The 16037-nt window shown below is 37.4% G+C and overlaps 1 protein-coding gene across 1 annotated transcript; it reads left to right on the top strand.

Annotated features, from left to right (window-relative positions):
* Positions 1–338: 338 nt before the first annotated feature.
* PRMT6 (protein arginine methyltransferase 6) lies at positions 339–15147 on the top strand. The gene is made up of 13 exons (XM_023686503.2): positions 339–659; positions 2148–2213; positions 3176–3244; positions 5181–5216; positions 6147–6212; positions 7202–7270; positions 7406–7483; positions 8128–8206; positions 11488–11582; positions 13097–13181; positions 13936–14129; positions 14461–14579; positions 14662–15147. The coding sequence occupies exons 1-13, from the start codon at positions 414–416 to the stop codon at positions 14702–14704; spliced, it is 1245 nt and encodes a 414-aa protein (XP_023542271.1). The 5' UTR covers positions 339–413; the 3' UTR covers positions 14705–15147.
* Positions 15148–16037: the final 890 nt, after the last annotated feature.

The raw sequence follows: 16037 nt of genomic DNA, 5'->3' as shown, positions 1-16037 counted from the left end.
AAATAAATTAAAAAAAACTCTTTAATAATGAAATATATTTAAATGAACAGTTTATTTTTAATTTTAATATTTTATTTTTAAAGAATTATAGAAATGGAATAAAATGGTATAAAATATTGTAGTAAAAACAATAAAATTTTATAAGAAAGAAATAATTACAACCTTAATCAATCTAATTTTTAAAAATTTAAATTTCAATAAATAAATAAATAAATAAATAAAATTGTTTTTAAAATTAAAATTCCTTAAAAAAGACAAAAAATAATTCGACATGTCGTCTGGGAGACAACATTTTGATCTGCGCCCGCCCTTTCTCGTTCGCTTTTATATTGCAAGAAGAACGTCACACCTTAATTACACTACTGTATTCCCAGCTCCGACTACACAAAGACAGCTCCAAGAAGCCTCGGAAAATGTATTCCAACTCCGGCCACTCTAACGGCTTCCACCACGGCGACTCTTCCTCCGAAAAGCGGCCTGGAACCGTCCAGAAAGGCCGCCCCCGCCGGGGAAGAGCTAGCAGGTCCTCCAATGGCGGCGGAGTGAGGGTTTCTGAAGATGAGCAGATGAAGCAAGTGGAGGGACTTCCTTGTACCGATTTTGACATGGCCTACTTTCAATCGTACTCGCACGTTGGTATTCATGAAGAAATGATCAAGGTCAGTTTCGGTTGTTGTTCTCTATTTGTGATAATTGCTGATGCGTTTTACTAGACGATGTCAATTTGAGATATTAATTTTGTCCTTTATTTGGAGCGGTGGAACTTTGGGATACTTGGAAGGAAGTTAGGACATCGGTTGGGAGGATGCTGTGGGGGTGTTTTGAGGCTTATTTTCAGAATGATGTTCTTGATTATAGTGGAAATGGGTTTTATATATGCTTGATTCCCAAGAAGTTTTAGTCTATTATCGCTATATTACAGACTTCAGACCGTTTATTATATACACTAGTTTGGTTAGCTTATGTAGTCCCTTCCCCACTTGGCCAATGTTCCATTTTGAGTTTTGGCTCTTATATAGATAGACCATTTCCTTCTGTCTTGTCAAGGACACACCAATTGGGGGCGGAGTGTCACCGTCCTACTTTTTTAAACGTGCGGCGTCGTGATCTTGACACGCTCACGATCAGCTTTAAGGAAAACTCAAGCCCCATATACATTTTTTGTCCGGTTTTGTGGCTTTGTCGGATCTTAGGCGAAGTTTGTCTTTGCCAACCGAACATTGATGATGCACCGTCCTCCTCGGTTGCATCATGACACTCGTCTAGGCCCTCGTGTGGCCGGATGGGCTCCACTTCTCTTGTCGTAACGTGAGAGTCACGACCTACTCTCTTCATAGTTAGGTTGTGACTCGGGGCAACATGTAGGATAACTTTGCTAGACTACCGTAAGTGGCATTAAGACCTTGAAGAAAGACATACTGATGAAAGACCCTACACTTTCTGTTGACCTCTTTCATATATGTATACAAAGCTCTTGAGAATTGATATTTTCCTTGGTCCTCGGCTATAAGAACACCAAATAAGGAGCTCCTTGGTCCTCGGCTATAAGAACACCAAATAAGGAGCTGATGGTGATGGGACTGGGTTGACCAAGCTTCTGAAGTCTAGTATTTTGGTTTTGAGAGAGAAAATGTTGTCAAGATATGTCAAAAGGTAGAGACACTGTTTATCTGTCTTTAATTGTCTCCTTTATAAAAAAAAGTTCTCAAGAACCTGAGTTACAGTTTCAGATATACTTCCGTTGCAACCCTTTTAAAAGATCATGCAAAATTGTTTAAAGACATCACATAAAGTGAGGCATCCATATCAGCCGTATTCTTGAAATTCCACTGAATCCCAATTGCCGAATTTAAAGAAAAAGGCTTGGAGATGTATTGGCATGTCTCTTCATTGTAGAAGATGGAACAACACTCTGAAATGGCCACAAAAATTTTTGCCATATCTCCATTATTCTTTTGACTGCATCTAAGAGTAGTCTTTCTAAAGGTTTAAGTTTTTTCTTTTATATTTATGAATGTATATTAATTATTTAGAATGAATGAATTATATTAGCTAAAACATGCAAGCGTGTAAATTTAGAAATTCTACTCCATTCGTGTGCTGTTCTTTCTTTATATTGATAGATATCGTGAAATCCCTATTTTCAGGATAGCGTGCGGACTGAAACTTATAGGGCGGCGATTATGCAACATCAGAGTTATATTGCTGGCAAAGTAATATGTTTGTGCTGAAATTTATAAAATCTGTTTCTTTGCCATGTGTTTAATGAAATAGTTTCAATCCATTTTTTTTTTTTGTCTTTTTATTTTTCTTTTTAAATAAAAGAAATATAATTTTTCAATAATGACTTAAAAGTTACAGATGGATAACGAAAAGACATTCTCCTTTAGGAGAAGACATATTCCTCCTAAATACAGGAAATTATAATTTCATATTATGAATACCAGAACTGGACTTGTTGGAGAACCAAAATGTTATGAAAATGCCTTCTAACTGGGAAAAATTACGTTATAAGAAGAAGGACAAGGACGAACTTGAAACAAAACACCACAAATAAAAGCTTCACTTTACTTTTAAAGTTTATTCCACAAGGTAGCTGGAAAATATTATCCTTTGTCCGTTTATCGAATGCTCAAGAAACACTAAAATTTCTGGAAGTCTATTCAAACACTTGCCACTATACGAACAATGAAAGTTTTTGTTTTTTTGGCTTCTTCTGTTTTCCGCTTTCCTTTTTGAGCCGCCCTCATGTCTTTTTTTCTTTCATTTTCTTCAATGAAAGTTGGGTTTTAAATAAAAAATTATATGAACACCGAAAAAGTAGATACTTGGCCCTTCCCTGCTTTAAAATGGAGTTGATACATTAAAGGATTTAACATCCTATGAGGAAGTTTCATTTATATTTAAGCCACCCAACAAAGAAAAACAGTCTGCTACTAGTCTTTTTTTTTTTTTTTTGCGTAGTTCTTTGATCTAATCCATGGTTATTCTCTGCTACACAGAGTTTCATGCATCTGTTGTCTTTGACTCTCACATTCATTATGCATATTATCTTTCACTCTATCAAAACAGGGTCAAAACTTTAGTCTTTCATGTGTATAGCATAATATATCCATTTCTGGATTCTATTTGGATCTGTGCTCATTTTCCTGTTTATTTACTAAATTGAATACAGGTTGTAATGGATGTTGGCTGTGGCACTGGTATCCTCTCCATATTTTGTGCTCAGGCTGGTGCTAGGCGGGTGAGCTATCTTGTGTCTAAATGTGTTTTCTTTTCCTAAAAACATTATTGGCACAATGCGGGAATCTGTTTTTAAATTTTACTTGGACTATTAGCTTTTCTAATGGTGAGGTATTTGCACTTTTTAATTATTGGTTGAGCTGGCCTGGCATCTCTCTCTAGGATCCCCAGACGTCTCTTGTAACTCCAGTTCCTTGAAATTCAATCACTAACAGCAGCCCATTTTCATCGTACCTTTTCGATTAAAGATTGTCCAGTCATTAACAATTGAAACATTTTTGAAGTGAAACACAAGGGAGTGGCCATTACTATCAAAGCTTGATATGTTTTATTATCCAAACTTTGAACAGAAAAGAATGTTTTTTTTTTTAAAGAAGAAAATTTTAAAAAGTGAAAATGGTGTTAGATAATGCTTCACTTTTTTTTGTTTCTTTTAATAAACGGATTGGAGCAGAAAGACCTAGATCTTTGTGTATTTTGTTAACAAGGCTACTTTGCCCCTTATAATAAATACCATGTTGCATATTAAGTCGTACTTCATTTTTGTTAGAATCTAGTAGTTTTTTGTTGGGGCCCTCCTCCTTTTCGGTGTGTGAATACTGATGCAAGATCCACAGCCTTTGAAGTTAGTTTAAGGTTGGTGGGCAGGATTATAGTGCGGCTGTTAATTGATGCATTGAGTAGGGTATAGGCTGATGGAGAAAATAAAAGGTTTAAAGGTGTTTATAAAAGACTTGAGTATTAAAAAGAAGGAATGCACTTTAGATAAGGACATTATAGAAAAGGAGTATAATTGATTGATCCAGCAGATGGAAGACTTTACTAGTTGGGGAACGGGAGAAGAAGGGGAGGATTGAGAAGGAATTTCAAGAATGGTGCTATAAACAAGAAAGAACTTTTAGACCTAGTAATTATTGTGGGCTTGGTTCTAATTGGTAATGATTTGGTAGGTCTTAAAGTTTTCCCATAATTACTAGGTCTAAAAGAAAGAACTTCAATTTCTAAATGTCTACATACTTTTGTTGAAGGAAGACAAAGTGGGCTTGGTTCTAATTGGTAATGATTTGGAAGAAAGTATAGAGTTAAGAGGGACAGAGAACAGGTTTGTGAGATGAATGGCCGCATTTGATATAGCTGACGGGGAGTTTCTAGAAACGATAATGAAAAGAACATGAGTTTGGTTGAGAAAGATGGATATGTGAGATAAAGGGTTGTGTTGTTGATATAAATTCCCTATCTTTCGTAATGGAAAGCAAAGGAGAGCCTTATTTGGTTTTGTCCCCCAATCCCTCTAAAGGATTCACTTACCACTCTTTCCTTCTCATTTTGGGTAATCATCATATTGCAAAAACCCCTTTATGTTCCTTGTCGTAGAAGGTTAAAATTCTAAAGAAGGCTTAAGTTTTTTTTGTTGTAGGTCGTACATGGGAGAATGAACATTATGGACCGTGTTTGGACATTCTTTCTTCTTGATTGAGACACAATACTATGAATCATTTTTAGAGACTATTACTTTATAGTTGAATGTAGTCAAAACGACTCTTTGGGTTTATGGAAAGAGAGACGAAAGGGTGTTTCACGGTCAGAGTAAAGATTGGAAGAGGTGGTATTGTTGGCCAAGTTTAAGATTGGAAGAGGCAGTATGATTGGCTAAGTTTAATTGTTCTTTGTAGAGTTTGTTATTTTCTTCCTTTCGTACTTATCCCTCCAGTGTAATTAATACAAATTGTGTAATGACACTTGAAATTGATGAATATTTCCTTTGGGAGAGATATTGAGACTTTTGTAGGGATTTCGCTTGATGTAATTTTTATTCGTATAATGAATCTTTTTTTTTTTTTTTTAAATATCTTGATTTGTTAATCTGAGATCTGGGGTAACAAATATTTATCGTTCCACAACATTCTTGAATGCTCATTGTTTCTCTCTTTTGTCAGGTTTATGCAGTTGATGCAAGTGACATAGCAGTGCAGGTATTATTCTTGTATGATATTGAAATCTTATTATTATGGTTGTAAATAATATGCTTTTGGGCTTTAAACACTAACGTGTTTCCAGCTACCACTTTCTTGATTATTGCTACCTGAAAAATCTTTATGTAATATCCCTCACCTTTGTATGAATTTTATTCATAGTCACCCATGTATAATTCTGGAAACTGATGTAAGAAGACAATGTGAATTTATTAGTCTAGTTGTATTTAGTTAATTGATTAACTAAAATTAACAATTTAGCTAAATTGTTTAACTAAAGAATATTCAATTGTAAAGAAAATCTGTCTGTTAGATTTTTAATTCTGTAATGGTTTCCCCCTTTGGTTGCTCAAGAATAAATTTTACCACTCGATCAATGTTCCAAAACTTTAAGTTGCATCGACTTTTCCTTATCCCTTCTGTGGGTGCTTTTTGATGTTTACTGTCCAAGGTTGGAGGCTTTTGACATCAATGTAGTGGAAATATAGTTAACCATGTGTTTCGGAGTCTTGTCATTTTGATATGTCCGGAAAAACTGAACTTATTGAGCTGTAAGTACCCATCATATGCAATCGCTTCTGTTTTTTTTTTTTTTTTTTTTTTTTTTTTTTTTTTTAAATTCTATCGGGGTTACATGCATCACTTTTAACTCTCAACGTTTCAGATTTTGTAGCCTAACTACTTTTTGTTCTTACTAATTCTTCTTTTAATGGACTAGTATCAATTGTAAATTTGTAATACGTTACATTCTTACATATCGATGCACTCAGTTTCACTCTTAGTATCCATGCATATTTCAGTACATGTAATTGTCATATTGTTAATGTTATAATATATAATTTTATTGAAGATCCTAGTTAGACATCTATGAATCATGGAAGAAGCAAAATTTGAACTTTATGTCTGAGTTGATTTTGCTTTTCTTTGCAGGCCACAGAGGTTGTTAAGGCTAATAATTTATCGGATACTGTTATTGTATTGCATAGTAGAGTTGAGGTGAGCTCTCTTAAGTTGCAGATTTGTCTTTACTCCTATTTGGTTGCTCCTAGTCTTCATTAATCTAGAATTGATATGTTTAAAATGTTTCCATCATTTGATAAAAAGAAAAAAGAAAAAAGAAAAACCGCTAATGATTGGAGTCCCTTTTGTAACGTTTGATTCCTTGCTTTGCGCTTTTGATTCATCCCTTATTTTGTACTTTCATTCTTTAAATTGGTTAAAGAAATGTTTCTATTATATCTTTTTTTGGAACGCATTTAAATTTCAGGTGGCCCATCTTCAACGACATGGTGAAACTAATCCCTAAATGTATAATCAGAGATTTAGATTGAATGATGAATGATGTAGAATTACTCATATTGGTTACCAAGTTTTAAACAATCCACTTGGTTTTGGTTCCCTTATTTTCTAATTCTTTTGTTGCGTTTGTTTCAAGTAGTTCTCTTGGGAATGGGTTGGGATGTACATCGTCATGTTTTGATTTAGATATCAATCATACTACCTACGTGTCATCTTACACTCTTTGTTGGTAGGTTTTTACAGCTCTGGTTTCCCAAGAACGACTTTGGACGTCCATGTCTTGACTTTCGTTATCGATTTAGGTTTTATTCTTTTAGACTGGAGTTGTCAGGAGGTTTAAGATTTGTTGGGTTTCTTTTGGGCTGTCTTTCGTAGATCCATTTTTTGTTGGCTCTGTTTTTTTACTATGGTTGGCCCTGTCAGTTTCTTTCACTTAGTTCTTTGAATATAAGAAAAACAATAAACCAAAATATTACTTTCATTCAAACTTGTGAATGGATGACCTCCTGTTCCTATTGGCATCACAAGTACATGATAAAGAGATGGGTTCAATATTAGTTCATACAAAATTCATTAATAGATTACTTAGTTGTTTACCATTTATTATTTAGTAAATTTTGATTAATTTATTAATAAAATATTAATAACAATTACATTGTTGAACTTTTCCTCCTAAAACCTTGCAGGATGTTCAAATTGATGAGGATGTTGATGTTATTATTTCTGAGTGGATGGGATATATGCTTTTATACGAGGTGATTATGTTCATCAACTTGTAAAGCTTGAACCTGAAATAATTACCTTATCTGCTAGTTTACCTCAATGTTTTTCATGAAAGATCCAATTTTACTTATTCTCTGTATTGAATAGTGGGGTTATTACTATTGCAGAGCATGCTTGGAAGTATAATTTATGCCAGAGATCGGTGGTTGAAACCTGGAGGCCTTATACTGCCATCAAATGCAACAGTATCGTGCTTTTCTTATGTTATCTTCAGTTTTGATCTATTGTGTAACAATGGTGGCAATTTTTTTGCCCCTTTGTTCTCATTACTTTCACTTGGACTATGAGATGTGTCTACACCATTAGCATGCATGTTACCTATTTTTCTGTCGGATCTTTGAGTCATTTTTAATGAGAAATGGAACTTCCATCAAGAAAGATGCAAAAGCATTGAAAAGATCAGCGACAGCTATTGATGTTGGAAAACTTCAAATGATCTGTGCAAAATGAAAAGCTATACAAAAAGATCCCCCTTGCATTCATAACCTCTATCTCCGATTAGTTTGGTACTTCTTTTTTAGTGAGAAATGGAGCTTTCATTAAGAAAGATGAAAGCTGTTGAAATAACAGCAAGAGCTATCAAAGTTGGAAAGCTTTAAATGATCAACATACCCTGTACACAATGAAAACCTGTACGATGTATGATCTCAAAATCTTAAGCAATATATAAGACAGAAAAGAAGGAACAGTGCTAAAACCTTGGGTAGTTGGATACTTGGGATCAGAGCTTGTTTTATGTTGTGTGTGCGTGTGTGTGTGCATATGCTTTGTTTTATAAACTTGAGTAGCTTGACAGATACAGTGCTGATTCTGTCTATCTTGCTCACAGTTGTACATGGCACCTGTCACTCACAGTGACCGATACAGTGCGAGCATTGATTTCTGGCGCAGTGTATATGGAATTGATAGTAAGTCCATGTTAAAGCTTCGAGTTCCATTTTTTCAGCTTTTATAAGTTAGCCTTTTGTTTTTATATCTCAGTTTATCTAGAATTATTTGTTCTTTGCTGAATATACAAGTAATTTGGTCTGTTAAATTAATGAGAAGATTTTCTTCTCTAAAACCGACAGCTTCTTGGTATTGGTTAAATAATTGGATGTTGTGTCATGTGTCAACGTCGAACTTTTTCAACCATGCGGCGTCGTGATCTTGACACGCTCATGACCAGCCTTGAGGGGAACCGAAACCCGAGATTCATTTTTCGCCTGGCTTTATGGTTTTGTCGAACCTTAGGCGAGTTTTATTTTTGCCAATCGAACATCATTTGTGCTGAATCCAAGCTTGTTCGGCCCCACACTCTCCTTGTGCGTGCATATTCAATCTTCTGCAACACAACCAACTTGCCTTTACACTAGACCAAGTCATTCGGCTTAAGGAATCGTCCTCGCTGACTTAATCAGGGGCACAATCACTCCACGGATTGTGACACTCTCCTCCACTTAATCTCAGCATCGTCCTTGACAGCGATCTGACTTCGGATTGGTTGTTGATGGACCCGCTGGAAATACGTGCTTTATGAATACAAAATTACGCACTACTTATGAGCTATCCCACTGACGAACCTTCCCTCGGTCTTCGAGACTCGCAACATAAGCACAATAAAACAACTGCCCAATGATTGTGGGCTATCCCCTCTAGGGCCTCCCTTGCCCTTCTCTCGGACGTGGCTTGGGACTCACCCGACAACCCACTGCAAGCTAACTAGCTTTGCATATCCTTGCCTAGGTTAGGGGGAGCGTGTTCCAAACTTGGCCACTTTTGCCTCACTCATCGTATTCTTGGAGGCACACACAGCGGTGCCCCTTTTGGGGTAAGGCTCGCAAGTCGATCACGACATTTACGGCACCGACCCTTATAGTAGCAATGTTTGAAAGCTTGTAACACAACTACGTGTTGGCACTACACTTCAGCCAACTCTTCAACTGGTCACCTTCATGTGGCGATTTCTTCCTTGATACTTCTCTGGTCTTCCTACAACCACTTTACTTTGCCCACATACAGCTAATGCTCACTTATCTAGCTGATGCTAGTCTTGATCCTTTTGTGAAACCACCCACCTTAGGCTCGAGGCAGTGACTCAAGGAATACACATGTGCTTGCACTTTGGAGAACATTCATGGCGTGAGCAACCCATTCACTCGGGTCCTCCTCTGTTCAAACTCGGTTGCCTCTTTGCAGCAAGGTTACCCCCCATAAGGACTTGTGTTGTGTTCAACTTGGCACTTGGCCGACACTTGTCTTGTCTGACCATCGGTTTCTCTACTTGCAACCATTGACACTATTCCTCTAATGTGAATGGTTCTCCGGAAGACACCCGACCTGGTGTTTTTCTGTTGCATCTTATCTGCCCAATTCAGAACCCCAAGCCCTTGGCAAATGAGCTTGGTCTTGCTTGACAGGTAAGGACTCTCCTCGTTAATGTGTCGCAACTGACATTCTTGAGCTTGGGGGAGTCTTGGTTTTGACCCGTTTTTGTTTCTAATGCTTGACAACACAAATGTCTTGTCGATACTGTCCTTGAAAGATCCATTTCAAAAGAAGTCGCTTGAGACACTTGTCTCAGAACACTCGCCCTCACTGTGACACACACATGTGCCACAAGGTAGCTCACTTAGGCCACAGAGCCCATGGGTGGTGGAGAGCTAACACCATGCCTCCTCCTAAGGTAAATATTTAGGCATTTCCAATCCTTCTCGGATAGACGTCATTTTGGTGAACGGTCATAAAGTGTCGTGGAGTGTTCGTCCAGTGTCCAATTGACACCAAATTTGGCAAGCATTCATATTTCATATGGACAGGCTTGACTCTAGAACCGCATGCCCAAATTCCCTCTGGAACCTCAACTTTCGAGGTTAAGGCCCAGAGCCCTACCTGACCCTTCAACAAGCCTATCTTTGACACTCATGTCTACTCGTGGCCCTTATCTTGCTTATGTCTCCTCTACTCTTTAATGCACACTCTGTGTGGTGTGTTAGATGATGCACCATCCTCCTCGGTTACATCATGGCACTCGTCTAGGCCTTCGTGTGGCCGGATGGACGCCACTTGAGGGTCGCCACTTTGCTTGTCGTAACGTGAGGGTCACAATCGCACCGTGGTATGTTTTAAAAAAATTATCTCTTTCTTTTTTGTAAATATATACTATAAAACTTTCCTTCTTTTAGAGCTTATATAACCAATACTGCCTAACCTAACCGAAACAGATATTCATCCTAGATACTTTCCAGAATCTTTAGAAATTTTGAGGGTTGGTGCTGCTATTTTTGTTGAAGGAATTGATATAGTTAAAACACATACTGAACTTATTAAACATGTTCCACCCTCTTTAGAAGAACATTGTAGTTAGTCCGACATTTTTACGGGCAATTTTCTTTGTACTGCCCTTTCTTGGTTGTAAATGCTCACCACCTTTACTAGTTATGAACTTTCTTCCGTAGTCGCTAATTGAAGGTCATTTTTGCAACCACCTTTAGTGGCTGAGATTTTTGCTTTATTTTGTACATTTCATTCATCAATAAAATTTTTGTTTCCTTCTTAATAAAGTTAATTCGATGGTAAAATAAGTACAAAAAGAATTTTGAAAGAGAGCACCACGACAAAGAAGAGTATACAAAACATAATTACAGGAATCTCTTGCAAGAGAACACTAAATAGGGGAAAGCAATCCAAATCTAAAATAATCCACGGTGAGAATCTTCCTGAAGAGCCACCATTGATCTGGTCGAAAAATAGGTGCCTGAAATGAGCAAAAGAGAGTTGCTGAGCTTTAGGAAGCACCCGGTGATTAAAGAGTTTAAAGAGGTCATGCCAATATTAAGCATCACAAGGATCATTGATAGGCCAAGGCTCTTTGGGAGAGTATCTCTTTTTTAGCCATATCTTGGTGCAGATTAAAAAAACAAATAACATTTTTGTATACTCTTACATGACTTCCGAATCTTTTGTTTTGTTCTTTAGTAAATCTTGTTCATATTTTCCTACTAAGAGCATGGGAGACCTGTGTATTTATTAGTATTTAAATGAAAATCCGTATGTAACTTGTACATTCATAAATTATACCTTTTTTTTTAAGAAAATATATTATACATTTTCTGTTCGTTTGTTCCCTGTGCTGTGTTCTTGTTGATATAAATTTAACTCTTTTTCTCCTTTTTCTTGCCCTGGTGCTGGGGGGAGCGGGGGTATGCAGTGTCAGCGATGTTGCCATTAGCTAAACAGTGCGCTTTTGAAGAGCCATCGATTGAGACAATATCAGGAGAGAATGTTTTGACATGGCCGGAAGTGGTGAGGATTCTAAGTTTTCTTTCTTTTTCAGTTTGATTATATAAATCATGAACTAGAATTCCAACCTTGAAAAGGCAAATAGGTACATAAAACAACTCAGGTTTGATTATATAAGCATGGATATTGGTGCCAAAAGAAGTGTTTTCAGCAACATTTACCCTTTCATACTTAATGATTGGTCTTAGGAAAAGTAGTGCTTTCTTAGATAATAGTGCCGTTTCTTTTTTCTTGATAAACAGGGTTTTATTGACAAAAAATGTGAAAGATTATAAAAGGACCTATAAAAAGATGGACAAGAAAGGGGAGCCAACCAGAGTCTAAACTACCTATCCTAAAAGGGCTACAAGCAGAAAAAAAATAAAGACCTAAAAGATGATTAAAAAACTCCTTAGAAACTGACGTGCATAGGGAGGCGTAAAACTTGACATAAGATCATATCTCTTCCTCCTATCTCTCAAGGCACATGAAAGATGTTGCTTTTAAAAGGTGAAGATAAATGTGAGTTTTCAAAAGTAGTGCTTTTTATTAACCTTGATTGGGATTGTTTCTTGTAACCTCTTGATGCTTTAGGTGTTTCCTCTTCTCTGTAGCCTTTTGTCTGTAACCCTTTCTTGATGATGCTATAGTTTGTTGCTTATCACAAAAAGTTCATGGAAGATAGCTTAGAAATGATGCATTAATGACATCACAATTTTTGTTCGGAATAGATTCTTTTTTTGTACTTAAGGCAAGAACTTATCAGTCTTTCATGACGCGATCTTAATGCATAAGCTGTGAACTTATCAGTCTTTCATGACGCAATCTTAATGCATAAGCTGTGAAATACCTGAGGATGTGGATGCTATTTGTTTATTATAAATTTTTCGAATCTTGTGGGGAGAGGTAGTTATTGATTTATAATGAACACTCTTGTAGTGAGTTCTTAAGTGTTGGCTTCTTGTAAATATCTGCCATGCTAAGTTGGCTGGCAGGTTTCTTTTAAAGCTGTTAGTCTTTTTTTTTTCTTTGGTTGGCAAGTTGCCTTCCCTAAAGTACCACAGCTTGCACTCATCGTTCCTCGATGGGTACCGAGAGGGACATTGTGGCTGAATTTGATCAGGGCTTCAGTAGTTGCCTTCCTTATGCTTCACGTTTTTTTGGTATTCCATTATTTTTGGTAATTTCTACGTATCGTTATAATGCTCTGTTTCTAAATTTTCTTTTTATATATACAAAAGTGGCTGGCTGATCAGATCTATAATTGAATTTGGAAAAAGAACAAGAATTTCAAGGGAGCTTGTGATGGATTAACCACCCAAAGAGAATGTGATGGCGTTCTTTAAAAGTATTTTTCAAAAGTCCAATGATGGAAGAGAGAATGGAACAACCTGACTAGAACCTTCCTTTGACAACTTTAGTTGAAAAGCGATAGATTAGTTTTTGGTGTGACAGAAATTTAATTCCTTACTTGGAGGGAGGCAGGGAGAAATAGAGTAATTTACAAATGTTTACAATCAATCTGTTCACCTTTACAGGTAAAGCATGTAGACTGCCTCACGGTTTCAATTGGCGAGCTCGAATCTGTCACAAAAAGTTACAAGTTCAAGTCAATGATGCGAGGTAATGTCTCTCTCGCCATTCTTCCCTCTTGACTTGCAGTGGCATTCATGCATGAACTTCTGTAATATTGGGTTGTCATATGATATGGTGTGAGATCCCACATCGGTTGGAGAGAGGAACGAATCATTTCTTGTAATGGTGTGGAAACCTCTCCTTAGCAGATGCATTTTAAAAACCTTGAGGGGAAGCCCAAAAGGGAAGTCCAAAGAGGACAATATCTGCTAGCGGTGGGCTTGGGCTGTTACAAATGGTATTAGAGCCAGGCACCGAATGGTGTGCCAGCGAGGACGTTGCCCCCAAAGAGGGTGGATTGTGACCTCCCACATCGGTTGGAGAGAAGAACGAATCGTTTCTTATAAGGGTGTGGAAACCTCTCCCTAGCAGACGTATTTTAAAATCCTTGCGGAGAAACTCGAAAGGGAAAGCCCATAGAGGACAATATCTACTAGCGGTGGGCTTGGGTTGTTACATATGGAGTCTATGTAGAGAATTCTTCTAGCTTTTATCTTCCTTGTGTTGTTTACATATCAATGTGGAGTTTGGACTACATGGGTGTTGCATTAAGTAGGACCATATGGATATATTCTAATCATGGTTCATTATATATTGTTTGTGTATTTTTAGAGTGCAAACCTTTTTTCTTCCATGTCACGGATCCATTCTCGTGCTGTTTATACGTAGTTTTTCCCGTTGCTATAGTGTTCTTTGATTTCCAAATTTGTACCTGTGTGATTAAAAGCTCTTTAATTTCCAGCTCCGTTGCATGGTTTTGCATTCTGGTTTGATGTGGAGTTTTGTGGGCCTGCTACCGCCATGCATGGTCTAGTGCCCTCAACTTCTGATGATAATCAAGTGAATGATGGTAGCCAGAGGAAGAAACGTGCAAATCCAAATGAAGCACTTGTACTGTCCACGGCACCTGAGGACCCTCCAACCCATTGGCAGCAGGTATGTCATCGTATTATTGTAACTCAATATTTTAAATGTTTCTTTAATCCTTTTCTACATTGGTGCACGACTTAAGGTTTTGGTTTCTCCATTTATGATTTATTTTTTGGATGGAAAAGAAGATATATGAAACTAAAGACTATTTACAAGAAAAAAATGATCGAAAAATCTTTTAGCCACATGTTCACGTGTTTCGGGAATGGGGTGAAATGTGTGGTAATGTCGTGGAGATCTTTGTTCGTCCAAAACTTCCGTAGACTGTTGTTATTATTTAGCCTTAATCTTATAGTTAAGTTGCTTTGGTCAGAATTAATCTTGTTTATTTTTGCAGACATTAATCTACTTCTATGACCCATTAGAGGTTGAACAAGACCAAATAATCGAAGGCTCTGTTACTTTGTCGCAAAGCAGAGAAAACCGTCGGTTCATGAATATTCGCCTCGAATACGTGTGAGTTCTATTGTAGCAAAGATTTCTCCAGTCACTGCTTTTATATGCGCATCTCATTTGGCTTTGATATTTGATCATGCAGTTCAGGTGGGCGATCCTTTGTAAAAGAGTCGGTGATGAGGTGATATCTATTCTTTGCTTTGTTTCTTGATGTGTAGTGTCTGTGAGCCTTCTTAAGGCTTAACCTTCCTGAAACAATTTTCCAAGCAACTCTAGGAATTACTACTCAGACTAACATTTTTAGAATTTGAAGTGTCTGGAAGCTGCTGGTTTGGTTGACCTAAGAGACAGTTGACTCTTGACCGTGTTTTTGCTTTGCGATTGCTTGATTCGATTTCTTCGTCACATTGTCTTCTCTTCGGGAAAGATGTAGGCTAAGATTGATACAAGACTCCATGAAGAATTCTTTTATTGAAATGTAATACTACATTGATATTACAATTGTAGGACTTATCCCCTTCAAATTCTCAAGGACGAGTATTTTTCCATCATGTAAGATTATAGAACTCCCACCATTTATTTTTTAAATGCCCAAGTTCAATCTAGAAGTATGATCATTCTCTCTCTCTCTATCTTTCTCTCACATCTCTTATTGATTCAAAAATATACATCCTCTTGTTGTCCTGATATTGTATATCTCAATGATCTGTTCTGTGATAGCTGAAAATTGATGAGATATTAAGTTTGTTAACCTTTTTCTGTTTTTGATATCTTCCATATCCAATATTGCATATACATCCTCTTGTTCTAGGAGTTCAACGTGTTCTATTTCAGCTGGAGAAGAGAGGAAAAGCTAAGTATGATTCTATTTTTATCTTCTCTTCTGGCTTGTTTCCCCTGCTGATTGTGCCAATGTAGTTGTTGTGTTTATGTTCGAAATATCTCTCAATCAACAGAGTAGCGGATGAGCTCTAGAGTTCTTGTGAGATCCCACGTCAGTTGGAGAGGGGAACGAAGCATTCTTTATAAGGGTGTGGAAACCTTTCCCTAGTTGATGCGTTTTAAAACCTTGAGGGGAAACCCAAAAAGGACAATATATGCTAGCGGTGGGCTTGGGCTATTACAAATGGTATTAGAGTCAGACATTGGGTGGTGTGCTAGCAATGACGCTGAGCCCCCAAGGGGGTGGATTGCGAGATCCTACATCAGTTGGAGAGGAGAACGAAGCATTCCTTATAAGGGTGTGGAAACCTTTCTCTAGTTGATGCGTTTTAAAACCTTGAGGGGAAGCCCAAAGAGGACAATATTTGCTAGGGGTGGGCTTGAGCTGTTACGGTATCAGAGCCAGATACTGGGTGGTGTGCCAGCAAGGATGTTGGGCCCCCAAGAGGGGTGGATTGCGAGATCCCACATCAGTTGGAGAGGGGAACGAAGCATTCCTTATAAGGGTGTGAAAACCTTTCTTTAGTGGATGTGTTTTAAAACCTTGAGGGGAAGCCCAGAAGGGATAGCCCAAAG

The sequence above is a fragment of the Cucurbita pepo genome, chromosome 1 (assembly GCF_057944985.1).
Source record: "Cucurbita pepo subsp. pepo isolate OVF chromosome 1, ASM5794498v1, whole genome shotgun sequence".
NCBI lineage: Eukaryota > Viridiplantae > Streptophyta > Magnoliopsida > Cucurbitales > Cucurbitaceae > Cucurbita > Cucurbita pepo.
Note: the sequence above shows the minus strand (reverse complement) of the source record. Positions and strands in the feature narration are given on the sequence as shown.

What these genes read in the sequence shown, in the direction of transcription:
- PRMT6 (XM_023686503.2), top strand. Translation starts at nt 414, where the DNA reads ATGTATTCCAACTCCGGCCACTCTAACGGCTTCCACCACGGCGACTCT. An exon ending in TTCATGAAGAAATGATCAAG is followed by an intron (nt 660 to 2,147) that starts GTCAGTTTCGGT and finishes CCCTATTTTCAG; the next exon opens with GATAGCGTGCGGACTGAAAC. An exon ending in CTCCAACCCATTGGCAGCAG is followed by an intron (nt 14,130 to 14,460) that starts GTATGTCATCGT and finishes TTATTTTTGCAG; the next exon opens with ACATTAATCTACTTCTATGA.